Source organism: Artibeus jamaicensis, unplaced genomic scaffold, assembly GCF_021234435.1.
Source record: "Artibeus jamaicensis isolate MK-2021 breed Jamaican fruit bat unplaced genomic scaffold, CSHL_Jam_final contig_1128, whole genome shotgun sequence".
Taxonomy (NCBI): domain Eukaryota; kingdom Metazoa; phylum Chordata; class Mammalia; order Chiroptera; family Phyllostomidae; genus Artibeus; species Artibeus jamaicensis.
Window position 1 is genome coordinate 939,486 of NW_026521220.1, and position 16,675 is coordinate 956,160.

The 16,675-nt window shown below is 55.3% G+C and overlaps 1 protein-coding gene across 2 annotated transcripts in view; it reads right to left on the reverse strand.

Annotated features, from left to right (window-relative positions):
* CABIN1 (calcineurin binding protein 1) overlaps positions 1 to 16,675 on the reverse strand; it is a 123,959-nt gene that overhangs the window by 44,597 nt on the left and 62,687 nt on the right. For both annotated transcript variants that reach the window (XM_037158721.2, XM_037158720.2), the window contains exons 27-28: positions 11,392 to 11,574; positions 8,403 to 8,734 (exon numbers count right to left, since the gene is read on the reverse strand). In XM_037158721.2, coding sequence (XP_037014616.2) covers positions 8,403 to 8,734; positions 11,392 to 11,574 — 515 coding nt within the window. The remainder of the gene's footprint in view (positions 1 to 8,402; positions 8,735 to 11,391; positions 11,575 to 16,675) is intronic.

Genomic DNA, 16,675 nt, shown 5'->3' on the forward strand with positions numbered 1-16,675 from the left:
CTAACTCAGCAGGTTTGATGCGGGGCCCAGTCCAGAGGGACGTGGATATCCTAATGCACCAGGGGGACAGGGACAGCCCCAAGTAGGCAAGAAGGTGTGTGCCACCCACAGCCCTCTGCACAGCTGACTGACTCCTCTGGCCTGACACTCAAGTGGCCTCTCTTGCTCAGAACCCGCCCCCAGAGGGGAGCACCCAAGCAGGAGTCACACCAAGGGCCATGTGGGGGCCCCTCTCACTGAGGTTCAGCGGCTGCCGGGAGCAGGGGCTGCAGTTTGCCAAAACATTTTTCCTCCAGAACTCAGTGCTTTCCAGGGCCTCAGAAACTGATGCTGCAGCCATTCACAGTGAGCGACGGGGCTTCCTGCCTACTGCGGCACCCCTCCTCTGCCTCCACTACCTGGAGGAGGCAGAAGTGAGCAGAGGAGAGGGGCTACCTGGGCAGCAAGAGTCCTCAAAACTTGAGCAGGCCCCTAGTCAGGAGCACAGAGCCACTTGGCTCCACACTCAGAAACCAAGAGTGAACTATGCAGCCCCAGCCTTTAACTTCTGAGCACCAATACGCCAGGAGGATCAGCCTGCAGCTGACATTCCAATGCCTCTAGCAGCGCCCAGCAGTCTGGCTCAGAGAACCCATCTCCCAGACCAGTCCATTAAGAAGCCTCCTAAGGCTGCATACGAGGACAGCACAAGCAGCCTCTGGGACAACTTCAAGAGGTCTGCTGGTCACATCACAGGGGTGCCAGAGGAGGAGAGAGAAAGGAAGAAGTTAGAAATCTATTTGAAAAAAATAATGAAAGAAATCTTCTCTAATTTGCTGAAGGAAATAGACATGCAGGTCCAGGAAGCACAGAGAGTCCCAAACAAGATGGATGCAAAGAGCCCCACTCCAAGACACATCATAATCAAAATGCAAAAGGTTAAAGATAAAGAGAGAATTTTAAAAGCAGCAAGAGAAAAGAAGTTAGTTACCTACAGGAGTGTTCCCATACAACCATTAGCTGATTTCTCAAAAGAACCTTTGCAGGGTAGAAGGGACTGGCAAAAAATTTTCAAAGTCATAAAAGGCAGGGACCTACAGCTAAGATTGCTCTACCCAGCAAAGCTTTCATTTAGAATCAAAGTGCAGATAAAGAGCTTCCCAGACAAGAAAAAACTAAAGGAGTTCATCATCACCAAGCCATTATTATATGAAGTTAAAGGACTTATTTAAGAAATAGATCAAAACTATGAACAATAAAATGGCAAAAATACAAATCTATCAAAAATTGAATCTAAAAAACAAGCTAAGAGAACAAGAAGAACAGAGACAGAACCATGGACATGAAGAACATTTTGATGGCTGCCAGATGGGCGGGGAGTCAGGGGAAATGGGTGAAGAGGGGATTAAGAAATACAAATAGGTAGTTACAGAGTTGGGATGTAAAGTACTGTATAGGAAATGGCAAAACCAAAGAACTTCCATGCATGACCCCGTACATGAACAATGGTGGGGATTGCCCGAGGAAGTGAGGGTGTTGTGTGGATGGGGACAAAGGGGGAAAATCAGGCCAACTGATTGATAATAGCATAATCAATATGCTTTCCCCTATTGATAATAGCATAATCAATAAAACATAATTTAAAAAAACAGTAATTAAAAAAACATGCATCACTAAGATTCCTGAGTTTACAAAAATACTGAGTTTTCATTTTGCAAACCACATAAGGCTGGCTGGCTAGGATGGGCAGTGGCCCAAGGCTTCCGCATGGGGGGCTGGGGCACAGCATCTTTTGCAGTGGGGCCCCTTCTGTATACCCAGAAAGGGAGTAGGGGCTGAAGGGAGGTAGAAATGCCCTGCTCTGTGGCTGGCATGCCCTCGTGATGCCTGGTCCTACTGCTGGTACAGGTCGTGAAGCTCACCGCCTGTCCCTGGGTCCAGGCTGCGATCAGAGCAAGCTAACTAACTAGCCTCTTGACTGTGCCATACTCCTCAGTCTCCTGAACAGTCCTCCCTGAGTGTCACTTTCTGATGACAACTTTGACGCTAGCTGGGTCAAGAAGTGCTTCCAGCCCAGAGGGGAAATCCACACAGCTAAAGGTGGGCCGCTTCCCGCAACATGGCCAACAAGACTCAGGCCTGCCCTCAAGGGCAAGAGGAAAGCCTTCTGGCCGAGCACAAGCTTGATGTGAGCAGTGCAGGGGCTAGACGACCCGGGCAGAGCCCCAGCCCAGGGCCCAGAGGCAGGCTATGCGCTGCGCCCCAGGCAGCCTCTCCCACCGAACAGGCCCTTCTCCTCTTCCCTCCCACCTTGCTTGGAGGTGCCAGCACCTGTGGCTCACTGCACTGCTCCTGACACACTGACCAGCAGCAGCCTATTACTATCTGGCTGCTGCGCTTGGCCATGGTCTTGAGGGTGGGGGCTGGTGGGCTGGCCTTCCTTCTGCTATCCCCCAGCCTCTGCCACTAGGCCTAACATTCGCTGGGCTTTCAGTGAGCATTTCCTGGGTCAGCCTTGAAGCAAGGCTTAAAGCAGTGGCTACGTGCCTTTAGCAGTGGCTGGGCATCCACCACACATGACCGGGTAAAGGATCTGGGCCAGAGAACCTGTCTCCTCCATCTGGAAGGTAAAGGCAGAGTCAAGATTTGAGCCCCGGGGACCCTCACCAGCCTGGCCACCACTCAGGGCAGAGTCCAGACCCCACCACAGCCTCACCAAGGGGTGCAAAACAAGCTGCTGTCTCCCCTGAGCCTGGGCTCCCCGCTTCTCCGCCAGCAGGGTGCTGTGAGAAGCAACACAGAGATGCCAGCCCAGGTCAGGCCATCCCGATGCCCTGCTGAAGTTGGATTCTCGTCCTCTTTCTTTTAAAACATCGAGACCTGGGAGGACCAGAGACTGCAAAGAGTGGGAAGAGCAGGCCCGGGTTGAGACGGAGGGACAACTACAAAGCAGGCCTGGGGAGCAGCAGGGACCTAACCAACAGGCCTTCCACAGAAAACTGGGTCTGGAGAGAACCACCAGTGTTTCCAAACCCTGGCCCCCGTGCGGGGGACACAGCCCTAGCGTGCCCACGCTCTTGCCCCTCGTAACTGCACTGGGCGGCAGCTTCTCATGCGCCTCCAGGCCCAGCACCAGACAGGCAGGTGCCTTCGAGCAGAAGCTAAAGTCTTTTCAGTTCTGGCCGTCCTAGCGGGAGTGAAGCTCCACGTCAACATGGTTTGGACTTACACTGGACAATGGCTAATAGTGTGAAGCATCTTTTCCTGTGCTTATCGGCCACTTGCATATCTTCTTTGGAGAAACGTCTACTCACATCTTCTGCCCATTTTTAAATTGGGTTGTCTTTAATTCTCTATGAATCCTAGATCTAATCCCTTATCAGATACATATTTGTAAACATCTGTCCCAGTCTGCAGACTGTCTGTTCACCTTGGTAGTGTCCTTTAAGAACAAAAGTCCTACAGTTTGATGGTGTCCAGTTTCTTTGGGTCACCTGTGCTTCTAGCGCCATATCTAAGAAACCACAGCCTAATCCAAAGTCATGAAGATTGACACCTATGTTTTCTTCCAAGAGCCTTAGAGTTTTCGCTCTGAAATGTAGGTCTTTGATCCATTTTGAGTTAATTTTTGTATGTGGTGTGAAGCAAGGTCCAACTTGTTCTCTCGCATGTGGCTATGTAGTCCCACCAGCCCGTTTGCAGGAAAGACCGTCCTCCCCACTGAAGTACCGCGGCACCTCTGTTGAAAATCAATTGCCCACGTCGTACGTGCTTGTTTCCAGACTCCCGATTCTCTTCCACTGACCTCCACATCCACCCTTAGTACCACACTGTTTTTCATTTTTAACTGTGGTACAAAACACATAACATTTACCGTCTTAACCATCTGTCAGTGCACAGTTCAGCAGTGTCAGGTGTCTTCATGTTGCCGTGCAACAGATCTACACAACTCCAGCCGGCAAACCTAAACTCTGTGCCTATTACACACCTCATTTCTCCCTGCCCACCGCCCCCAGTGACTGCCATGCTCCTGCCTCTCTGAATCTGACTGCTTTGGGTACCTCATGTGAATGGAATCATGGAGTGTTTGTCTTTTGGTGATCGGTTTATTTTGCTTAGTACAACACCCTCAACATCCGTTCGTGCTGCAGCATGTGTTGGGATTTCCTTTCTTTTTAAGGCTAAGTAATATTCCACATTGTTCTGATTACTATAAATTTACAGTATGTTCTGAAATCGGAAAGGTGGAATCCTCCAAGTTTGTTCTTTTTCAAGACTGGCCCCAGGGACCATCTTATAAACCACTCTGTCCTAAATCCCTCCAAGCAGGAGGTGGAGGGGCTCAGTTCCCCAACATCTGTGGGCAGTGGGTGGGTGGGGTCAGGGCAGGGCCACCCTGGATCTCACCCGTGAAGTCCAGGACCCTCACGATGAGAGGTGTCCCAATCCATGTGACCTTTCTCCTGGGCTGCCCACAGGCCCGAAGAGCCAGGTTTTTACGAGGATGAACTGCATCCCAGGCTCAAAATCCTGGTGAAGACCATGATCCCAGAGATTTCACACAATGAAATAGCAAGATTTGGGACCCTGTGGCCTTCAGTTCAAGCGATCTTCCCTGTATAAGGTGTGGAGAGCATTAGGGAGCACACCTTGGGTGTCCCTGGCCATGGGTGCAGGCCAGCAGAAGGCCTGCCTTGGGGCACTGCGGCCAGCCTGTGTGCAGCAAACTCCACCTCGGGCAGGAGGGCAGGAGCATCAAGGGTCCATCAGGGGAAGACCCAGCCTTCAGAAGGCCCAGTGGAGGGTCCAGAAGGCATGGGAGATGTTGACACAGAGGAACTGGGCCCAGCTGGAGGCACGAGGGAAGAGAAGGACCGTGGGCTGAGGGCCAGTGCACAGTGTGTGGGGCACTGCCCAGCACCCTGCCCTCACCGTGCTGTCACAGTAATTCTGTGGGAGCAGGATGAGACAAGAGCCCTGAGACCCGCAAGCTCCCACACAAAGCCAGCATCTGAACCCAGGTGAGACAGGCTGTGAAGCCCACATTCCCTCCCCTTCCACAAAACACTGCTGCCAGCAGCTAAGCTAGTAGTGCTCCACGTCCGGAAGATAGTTTCTCTGCTGGGGCTTGAGGAGGCCTGAACTGAGCAGATCCTCACCTGGGGGCACTTATGAAAAACTACCCACAGCCCTGGGGCCTCTCCGAAGTCACAGAGATGGATGCTCTGGCAGCACTGAGCCACGAGATGGCAAAAGTAAAGGGCCACTGCCAAGCCCACAGACCGGCCTTCATGAAGCAACATGTGGCTGTTAAATACACACAGCGGGACATGTTTGTTACCAAAGAGCTGTGTGTTTGGAAAGTGTGGCTGCTTGTCAGTTAATGGTCCTGCATTAGTCACCTAGAACACTAGTAGTGTCACACACAGATCTGTGGCCACACTGACACCCAGGGCCCAGCCCCCAGGATGGCAGCATTCCCCGGGCAGGGTCAGCTTTCACTCAGGCTCTCAGTGGAGCCACAAACCGGCCCTTCAGGTTGGGGTGGCAACGACTACTCAGCCAGGTCTGAATGCAGCAAGCCCAGGAGCCATCGGGGGCACGGTCAGGACCTAGGTGTGTGGTGGCCTCCAGAGCGCACGGCGCACCTGGCGCCCAGGCAGCTGCACGAGGAACGAGGAAGAGGGTATTTTGCTGAACAGAGGCCTGCATTCCGTTCCAGAAAACCAAGGATCCCAACCGGGGAACACAGCTAACAGAGAAGCCACGGAAACAGAATATGACGTCTGTGGGGGGTTGAACACTGACGTCCAGGGGGCAGACAGCCACACCAACCTCCGTCCCCACTACCAGGGATGGCTGGGTCAGTCGGAGACCATCACAGGGTGACCACAGTGACCTGGCAGACGTTCATGGACAGTGAGCGGGAAATGGCCAACTGTGGGCACAGATGCTCTGACATGCGCAGGGGCCAGTGCAGCAACCGGGCCTGGGGGAGGCTGCTGGACTGACTCTGGACGGCCACTCACGCCTGCATGACTGCCCCTGAGCCAGGTGCCCAGATGCAAAGCAGGAAGGACATGGTCCCCCCTCCTGGAGCTTCAGAAGTAACAGAAAACAGTGTGTGTACATAAGAACTGGGAAGAAACATACACAAACTGCTCTTGTTTTAGGGTAGCAGGACTGTGATTAGGAGAATGTCCCCTCTCCTATTTTTTTTTACTTTTGACATAAATACTGTTTTCCACATTTAAAAAACTCACCCAGTGAGGGGACAGGTCATGATGACAGCAGCCAGTGTCTGGGACTGGGGAGCAGCCCCTTCTTGTCTGCAAAGGCTCCCTCCTGCTCAGATGACGGCCCTTTAGTGGGCGTGGGAAGGTGGGAGAGTGGGAGGCAAACAACCAGGGACTCCGTGGGGCTCGGCCCACAGCTCAGCTCTCCCTGCACCTAACCCTCCATCTTCCTCCTCCCTTCCACAAGGGCTCATCCCTAATAGGCATCTTGCACCCCAAATTCCATCTCGGCTTCTGGAGAAGGCAACCTGCCACACTTCGTCCTACTCAGAAGGCAGCCTCAGAAGAGAGGTACACCCAAGGCGGGAAAGTCCTGGATGACAGCTGCCAGCATCCCCTCCACCCCAGACTAGTGAGAGCTCCGCCCTGGGCTCTGCTGGTCCCGAAAGAGGGAAGGGAGAAGGTTCCCAAAGCAATGCTGGTACATGTCAGGAACAAGAAGGAAGCATCAGCCAACGGGGCCCCGCAGACTGCTACGGAGGGGGTTTTACTAAAACCCAGATCTGCCTGGGTCCCGAAAGCTGGGACCAGCGGTAAGCCCCACTGTGAAGTGCAGGGCGGGCAGTGAGCAAGCCAGGCTCGAGCCTGGCCTAGCAGCAGTGATGCGCAGTGGCAGCTGGGAAAGGCAGGCAGCCTACAGCAGAAACAGAGCCAGAGATGGTACACCCAGCCCCAGGCCTGACGACACCGGTTCCACCTGCTCCGTCCTGAGAAAACCAGCCAGGCCGCTAAGTGTGCTGGGCAGTCACTGATGCAACAGGGCGCTTACCTGTGCCTAGTTCCCCAACAGACTGCTGCCAAGTAACAACTTCTGTCGTATACACAGTGCCAGGCCAGAGTCTGTCTCTCTGACCAACTGCCCTTCCTGAAGTTCTTCAAACATCCCACAGAAAAGCCAGTGACAGGGGCTGGCAGGGGCCTCTGGGAAGAGGGGGTTTTCATCCTGGACCTCCCTGAAGACGCAGCCAGACAGAGCAAAGACCAGAGCCACCCCTATTTGCTCCCGCCACCCCAGCCCTCAGGGGCCCTCACCTTCACCCCGGTTGCTCACCCAGGCCTGCCATGTGCCCAGGCTGCTTGCTCTCTCTGGCAGCCCACCACTGTCCCCCGCTCTGCCTATGGCCAAAATAAAGGTGTCAATGTAACAGGTGCCTTTGAGGAGCTGCGGTGGCAGCCACGGTGACACCCCACCACTATGTGCGACCCCATTATCTCGTCCGTAGTATTTATCACAATGTGCTTATTTGCTCAACTGCGTGTTTTCAACCTGCCTGACCCTCTGAATAAGGCTCAAGAGGGGACAGAGACCACAACCAAGGCACTGTCTCACAGTGCCTCCTGGGAGAGCAAGGAGAGAGTGAGAGAATGCATAACATGCCACGGTCCCCCACGAATGCCAAATGCCAGCTGACAGGTCTGGCTGGGAAACCCCTAGGAGTGTTCGAGCCTGGGGCACAGCTGTTAGGAATTGCTGCACCATCTGCTTTCCAAAAAGAGCTGGAGGAGGTGGTCAGCACCAAGCCCCCTGCACCCGAGGCTATGAAGATGACTCTGGCAGCTGCACTGGAGAGGCAAGGCCGGAGCAGGGAGATGGCAAGAAGGCCTCTGCAAGATGCAACCAGAGGGGACAGCCCAGAGCAAGCAAGGCCCTGAGACAGACGGGAGGGAGGCCTCTCTGCATCCCGAGGAGGTGCATGGTGGGCCATGTGAGGGTGACCGAGAATGGTCGGGGTGAGGGGACCTGACAGCAGGATGTGCGTCGCTACATAGAACCTCACAGGTCCAAGGAGAGGAGCCTACTGCATTAGCCCTCAGCCTTCACCCACGGCCAGCACCCCAGCCTGCGGTCCCACTGTGGGAGCAGCCTCCGAGACCACTCCCCCTGTGACTCCTCACTGCAGTCTGCAGCCCTCACCACCTCTCACCTGGGAAGCTGACCACTCTGGGACTGACCCTGCTCCTGCAGTCACCGCTCCCAGCCCTGCCGGCAATGCTACCCGAGACCCTGAGCAGCTCCAACCTGTTTTTGTTCTGCCCACCAACCCTTGAAGTTGTCTGCGAAGCCTAGGAATATTCACCCCTCTCCCGACCTGCTTGGCCCAGCACCCACTCCCGGTGCCCACTCACACGGTGGGTCTTGCTGTAGCTGTACAGGAAGGCCAGCCGGTAGAGGCTCTTGTAGTGCTGGGGGAAGCGGCTGAGGCACAGGCGGAAGGCAGCGATGCACTGCTCCGTGAGGAACTGGCGCTGCTCCTCCACACCAGCCGGCAGCCCCTGTGGGAAGGCCGCTGGCTCCCCGGCGGGGTCCCCTCTCTTCCTCCCGTCCCACGGGGTGGGCGCAGGTGCTGAGGACTTGACAGGGGTGCAGGTAGAGGCTGGGGGCTCTGCAACAGGCTTTTGGCTGCCTTGCTCTGTGGCTCGGAAGCCTTCTGTGCTCTCCAAAGATTCGTCAGTTTTTCCTACAGTTAAGAAGAAAAAGAAAGTCACCTCAGTTTCAGTCTCTGCCCTACGTGGTCTATCACCCCCGATGGAGGCCCCTCAGTGAGCTGACTGGTGCAGCTCCCAGTCTCCTCCCTGTGAAACAGGATGTCCCAGCTGGCATACAGCAGAGGGGCCCCGAGGCTGCAGAGAGCAGGGGTTACAGTTGGACTCTGTATGGCAGCACAAGGCTGTCCCGCCTCCAGGACCTGTGCAGGTGCACCTGGAAGTGGCACAGAGAGGGCAGACGTGACTGCCGCCACCGCAGAACAGAACAGCCAGGAAGGGCACACAAAGGGCTGCACCTGCTCCACCAGTCAGCACCTCGGCCCACAGCCCACCCGACATCCTTCTCCAGGGCGGCAGCTGTGCTGTGTGTGAGCCCTGAGCGCCTGGGCACCAGGACGGCTCCACCGGGATGGCAGGGAAGGCTGCACAGGCGAGCCTGGGCTGGGCGACCGGGGCTACAGAAGACAGGCCAGGGAGGAAGGGATGGAAGGAAGGTGGTAGGAGCGTGTTGAGGGAGAGATGGCCTCCAGGCCCCCAGGGCTCTGGCACAAACTGCCTGGAGGACACCACAGAAGGAGGCTGGCACCAGCTCTGGCACTCGTGTGTCCTGTGTGCTGAGCCCCTGGATGCCCCCAGCTGGACAGCCTCTTCCTCACTGTGGCATCAGCCAGGAGAAGGCTGGGACAGTGCAGACTGGGCAAGAAGCAAGGCCCCAGGGTCCCCTCATGCTGAGTCCACCTGCCACCATCCCATCCCTTTTGACTGCCAACACAAAGACAGACTCCTCCCAGGACACCCAAAGCCACCTGCTATCAGTCCTGCCGTCCCCCTAGTTTTCCCCCCAGCCTCACACTCAGTGACTAGCCCCTGGGAACATCTTGCTGTTGCTGCCCGCCCCCCTCCACTGTCTCCCACATCCTGGACACACTCCCTGCCCTCCTCCCCCTCCAGCTCCACCCATGTGCTCACAGCCCTCAGGGCTGCAGTCAGTGTCCACCCCTCCTTTAGGCCCCCCCACCCCCAGGGCAGTGTGTGCAAAGTGTCCGGGCCCACCCGTCCAGTGGCACTGATCCCACCGAGCTTATGTGTGAGTGCCTCCCCTGCCCTGCAGCCGGAGCCTAGCACAGGGCCCCAGGGGCCGTGTGAAGTGGACTGAACTACTAAGGGACGGGCCCTATCTCGTCCCCTCTCACGGGAGCTCAGGAGATGGCTGAGGTCCCACTACTCTCCCAACAGCAAGTCCATCAACTGTGCCTCCCAGGAAGAGCAGGGCTCAGAGGAGAGGCGTAAGCCCACGATGGTTCCTTTTAAGCTCACCAGATGCTGCAGCACCTGGTTCTGGCCCCACCTTCTTCACTAATGGCCAGCCCTACACACTGTCTGCCTGACCCACTGGCTCTGAATGGAGGAGGGACAGGGCAGCATGCTCCTCACAAGTCTGGAAAGGCCTGGGTAGACTGGGCGAAGCAAAGCTGACCTCTCTGCTCAGCAGCACCCCAGGCTCGGGGGGGAGCCCCGTGAGGACACGACAGCAAGCACAGCCGCTTGCTGTCCCACAGGCCCCTCGTGCACTAGTAAAAGTAATCTTATTTTTGAGACTGACGTGAACAACAGCCGCTGTATTAGAGGGTCGGGAGTACAGGTCACTTCCTCCCTCCCCTTCCACAGCCCCAGTGATGCTCCCAGCAGCTGTGGAACGTTGGGGTAGCCAGGTCACCACCAGCCTCACTTTCCCACAGAGCCCACCCAGGGAGGCAGCATGGGGTACAGTTTAGGGCACAGAACAACCATGGGCCAGTTCCTACTCCACAGTGATTCCTGGGTTTTTCACCTGTAAAATGGGACTCACCCACATGTTTTATTTCTAGGGTGGTTATGAGTTAAAATGGTGCTGAGGGCAGGACCCCACCCCAGCCTGGGTCTGCACTATAGTCGACACTGCTGGGCAAGCCTGCGAGCCCCTGGCCCCGGTCAAAGAGGGAAAGCTCTCACAGTCTGAGGACGGCGGGCCGGTCGCAGCCTCGGAGCAGCACAGAGGACACCTGGGCCACGTTCCATCTCCCGGCAGGCCCGGTGTGGGGCTTTGGCCACTGATTTCCACAAAAGGGACTTGGGGGCTCCAAGTGAGCTAGGCATACCCCAGAATAAAACCAGCCCTACCCCCCACCAAGAAAGGGGGATTTTTTCCCCTAAATGCCTGATATGGTATAGACTAAAAAGAAAACACATTTGTGACACTTAGGATCTGAAGGTTTTTTAAATAGCCATTTATCAGGAGAAGCACAGGGCCATGGACACGGCTTCCCCACTCTGAGCCACGGTGGAGGTCGTAACAGCAACAACAAGTGCCACTGGGCGCATAGCACATCCAGGCACCATGCAGCCACCCTCCAAGCCATCTCGTTTTATCCTCACGACCCTGGAGTGGCCTCGGGACACTGCCATCCATGGGAAGAACAACGGAGGCCAGAGAGGAGAGCGCCTGGCCCAGCCGAGGTCCAGGGCGGCCGGTGGAGGCATGAGGATGAAGGCCAGGCCGGGCAGGGGCCCCCCACAGCCTCTTCCTGCAGTGCTGCCCCGACTGCCACCAGCATCAAAGCGGTTCTATCCACCAAGTCGGGTCTCATACCTCTTTCCTCTGAGGCCCCTGGAAGGTCTTTACTGGCTGGTCCTGGCTGGGAACTGGGAACAGGCGGCCTCTTCTCAACGTAGGGTTTCCGAGAGCCCTCCAACAAGCTGCAGGGCTCGTTGAAGAAGTCCTGCGTTGAGCTGGAGTCTGAGAGCGCCACGGCCGTGCTGTCCTGGCTCCGCTCTGCGGGGAGAGGGTAGGGAGGGCGGCAGCGTGAACCCCGCATCTCCAGCCTGGAGGAGCCTCCCCAGGGCGAGTCTCCCTGCCGGAGGCCTGGGGACCGCCCCGCAGAGGAGACGGCCTGCGCACCAGTCACTCTGACGCTGCCGAGCCCGACCCGTCCTGGAGGCCACTGAGCCACTCACCAAAGGCACCAAGCTCCATAGTCAACCTTGTGGGAGCTTCTCCAAACAATAGTGTCCTGGTACATGTTTAACCACCAGCTCTCAGTGGGGAAAAGCCCTGATTTGTAGCATTTATCAATTTCTGTGGTGTAAATACTCCCATCCTGGCTGATTTCAAGCTTCCAACATGATGTTGTTGAACATGGCATTGGGAAGAGATGCACAGCAGCATGTAATTGCACAGTATTTGTGTCATGTAACATAACAGGCCTATGTAACTAAAGCGGGTAAGAATTCAGCAAAAACTGTTAATTAGTTGCTAAAGGCCAAGTATGATCTAGCACAAGAGCACAGATTCCTGGGCATCGCAGACACAAGGGAGGCTGGAACCCACTTGTTGACTTGTCTCCACGGCCCTGCACAGGTGCTGATGAGAAAGAGCAGGGTCAGGGCAGGGAGGGAGACTGGACAAAACCTCACTGGGTGCAGGCCTGGAGCGGCCACTGCATGGAAGGCAGAAAGCCCTGGCTAGACCGTTCTGCCTTGAGGAACAAAGCCTTAAGCCACCCAGGGAAGGGGAGCAAACCTTGTGGCCTCCAGGTACAGGTGAAGACCTCCTGCAGCTAGCGGAGAGGAAAAGAGAAAGCCCGTCCTGCGGGCGGGACAGGAAACCGTGTCCAGGGCCCAAACACTAGCTCTCCCACTGCGGTGGGAGGAACTAAATCCCTGAGAGAGACCCACTCCAGACATGCAGGGGCAGAGCCCGACCAGGTCTGAGGCTGAACCGAACAGCAGAGAGCCAACCCTGCCCCCTACTCCGGGCTGTCAAGCGTGAGGGACACGGAAAGCCGTCTCCTGCAGGAAGCGAGGCAAGCGCATGAAGAAAGGTGGAACTGGAACGCTGACAACACCTGCCAGCAAACCAGCCCCCACTCTAAGCACAGAACAGCACCCCAACAATTCGAAGCTGGCGGGGCACTGAAGGTCACCACAGCAACAATAAAGCCCAACCCAGCTCCACTTGCTGACTAGCCTAACTCAACTGCCCCCTCCTCCCATGCTTGGAAACAAATGAGGAAAGCCCATTCCGGGCATAAATATTATTTATTGCAGTCTCTCTGTCCTATACATGATACCTGGTGTTCAATACAAAAATGTTGATGAGACACAGACACAAAAGAACAGAACACTATCAAGAGACATAAAAATCAACAGAACCAGACTTGGAGATGACCTAGATGCTGGAACTACCTGATGGGGAATTTTAAATAATGAAGATTAACATGATTCATGAATATGATGAATATGTTAAAAGGCTCTAGTTGAAAAGGTAGACTCATCCATGAGCAGATGGGGAGCTTCAGGAGTGAAATGGAAGCTACAAGCAAGAGTCAAATACAGATGACAGAAATTAAGGAAAAAAACACAGTGAAAGAGATAAAGAATGTATTTGTCAGGCTTCTCAGCAAATTGGACACAGATGAAGGGAAATAATGAAATCTGAAGACAGGTCAGTAGAAATAATCCAAAGTGAGAGAAAGAATGGGGGGGGGGGGGACAGAACAGACCATCCGAACGAGCTAACATACTAACTGCAATCCCAGAAGAAAATGAGGCAGATACAGGAAAAACATTTTACAAGATAATACCTGAGAAATTTCTAAAACTAATGAAAGATGTGGAATCACCAAGACCACCAGGCAGGCCAAGGACTCCTTCACACACATTAAAAAAAAAAAATCACACCTCTGCGTTGTATGCAAGCTGCTGAAAACCAAAGACAGAGAGGAAAGCCTGGAGGTGGGGAAAGCCGCACGCACAGAGGGGCGGAGTCAGGAATCCCGCAGGCTCCTCGAGGAAAGACACCGGCAGTCCCACCCCCGGAGACAACCCTGCCCGGACACAAAGAAGAGGCCCTCCCAGACACACAGAAACGGGGGGCCTTACGTCAGGGCTGAGTTGGTTAGAAGAAACGTTAAAACGAAAATTCTTCAGGTAGAATTGAAACCAGACAGAAACATAGATCTACCTAAGGAAATAAAGTTCCTTAGAAATAAAGTAGCGATAAACATAAAAGACATTCTTTTTCATGTTTTTAATCTCTCTCACAAACTCACTACTGTCTAGAGCAAAAGCAGCAGCAACACTCGGGGGCACACGGAACGCACCAAAAAGGGAGTGAAGGGGACCCAGGGTGCCAGGCCGGGGTTCTCACCGGCACGGGAAGCAATGCAGTGCCACGTGAAGGTGGGCTGTGATCACTTAGAAAAGTGTTTTAGTCACTTTTCTTGAATAAAAGAGGTACAAATAATAAACCAACAGTATTGATAAAATGTCATCATTAAAAATAAAACACGGTGCCCTTGCCGGTGTGGCTCAGTTGGTTGGAGCGTCATTCCATGACCACAAGGTCACAGGCTCCATTCCCAGTCCGGGCACATGCGGGAGGCAACTGATCACTGTTTCTCTCACACTGATGTTTCTCTCTCCCACCCCCCCTTCCCCTTTCTCTCAAATGAAAATAAAATAAAATAGGAATCAAGAAAGCTTGTGCCACTCACTAGTTGCGTGGCCTCAAACAGGTGAGCCTGTCCTAATCAGGGAAAAAGTCAAACAGGGCCCGCTGGGTCCTCCAACCCTTTGCTTGGCTACCTTGGAAACCTGGTCTCGAGTGGGGCATGAATACCGGGCAACTACCCACTGGGAGGGCCGACAGGAGCAGCTCGGTGGGCAAAACAACTCGCTGCCGAGTCGTCTCAACAGAGCCAGAAGCCTGAAATCAGGGGAGGGGCAGGCTGACGGGCGGGACAGTCACCGCCGCTGCCGTGCTTTCCTCACACTCGGTTCCCTCGCGTGTGAGGCCGTGGTAACTCCGGTGCCCACGTCGGAGAATTGTTAGGAGGATTAAATAGGTTAGCATAGGCAAAGCGCTTGGAACAGGCCTCAGACACGGTAAACGTTCACAAAACGTCAGCTCGATCATCACTATCATTACCTCCAAGAACCTCAACCTATTTTATCTCTAACATCTCAGACTTGACATTCAGGGGACTGAGTCTGAGGGGCAGAGGGCTTTGCTTATGCCACACTGGAGACGGTGCCTGAGCAGCACCATGGTGACGGCAGGGGACCACTTCTCACACGCTGACATGACAGGACGTCCAGAGTGGGCCTGCCCGCACGGAGGAACGCTGAGAATCAGGCCCGTGCCTCCAAAGGCAGCCCACAGCTCTGCCCTTATCACCCACATCTGGTCACAGACCAGGGTTTGGGGACAGCAACCTCCCATATAGCCTTCCTCACTAGCTGCCTTTGCAGTGGCCTCCGCCCACTAACTGGGCCATCCACATCATGAGCTGATGAGGCGTAAGAAACTAGGATGTGAAGTGCGTGTGAGACCCCTGAATGACCCACACAGAAGCTGTACTCCTACCAATGGGGGATCAGGGACCTAGATGGACCCCTCTGCCTCACACTCAGTAAGGGGCTCTTCCCAAATCACCAGGCCTCCCCAGGCTCTGCGAGCACGGACCAGGGACTACAGGAAGGCCTGCAGCCCTCAGGGGGAGTCTCAAACCCAAGTCCCCAGTCGAGGGGACCACCTCTCCCAGAGAAGTGCTGGGTGCTGCCCATTCTGGGTGTGATAATGGAGGGCTGGGAACCACACCCTTCGCTCCAGAGGCCACACAGGACCATTGCAGGAAGTCAGGACTCAGCAGGCCCAGACCTGCACTCCAACCCCAGATGGGCCACTTGGGCTGGCCAGTCCTCCACTTGACACTTTCCAACACGTTTGTCACTGTTCTTCCACCTCTGACACTGACACACTCATGACCCCACAGGGCCCGGCCTGGTGCCTGGCACACGAAACTGATGGCCTGTGAAATTTTAAGACATCAGGCCAGGGAAGGTGCTGCTTCGCCAGTGCCATACCAGGTGAAGTCGCTGCACAGCTGAGCAGCGCACCGTGTGGCCAGCGTCCAGGAAGCGAGCCCAGCTGGGAGGACTCACAGGAACTGGCCCTCAGACCGCTGAGCTCGCGTGCTCACAAGCTGCTGGGCTGTGGGCCTGAAAGAACTGCTAATTTGGTGGAATCCAGCATGTCATTACAAAATCCTGGGACTGGCCCAAGCAAGTGGGTATTCACTCCCAACATGCTAGCACCCGCTCAGTGCTGCTCGGGAAGGGAACCTCTCCTGTACCCGAGTGTGCAGCGAAGGCAGCAGACCTCACCTAGAAAGGTGGGACCACCCTTGGTGGCTTCAGGGTGTCTGCTCCCCTGAGAGGGGAGACCTCCACCGAGCCTATGTGAAGTAACACCCACAACAACGACAGCTACAGCAGAGGAGCAGGACCCGGGAAGGCTGAGGAGCCTGGCGGGGACGGGGCTGCAGCTGCCCATTCCTGGAACCGCCAGTTCCCTCCTGGCGTGGGAACTCAGCATGGCTGACCCTCTGAAAGGGCACAGAGCATTGGCCCTGGGTGGCACTGTGGCAATTCTGGACAAGCCGTTGTCCTGAGGTGATGAAGGGCACCTAAGAAGCCCCAAGGAAGGCCGGTGCTCAGGAGGGAAGAAAAAAAGGTCTGGAAGACCCCAGCAGCTAGCAGGCGTGTGGCACCCCTGAGGCACAGCACCCCCTGCGGGCTGCTGGGTCAGCCCTGCAGAGATGGGGCTGCGCTCCGCTGCAACCCTTTCCTCGCCAGGCCTGGGAAGCTGGGGGAGCTGGGCAGGGTTCCAGCCAAGGCTCCTGCTGGAGGGGTGGGGGCGGTGCATTACCTGTGAAACAGGACAAGAGCATTGCTGCAAACAAGCCACCAACCAGGACTAGGAAGGCTCGTGGCCAAGTTTCTCTAATCCTTTCAGGTCCTGTGCATTTGAGAGGGTTGGCACAAGGCTATTTAAAATGTTGCTGATTTTAAATACTAAGAAGCAAGTCAGG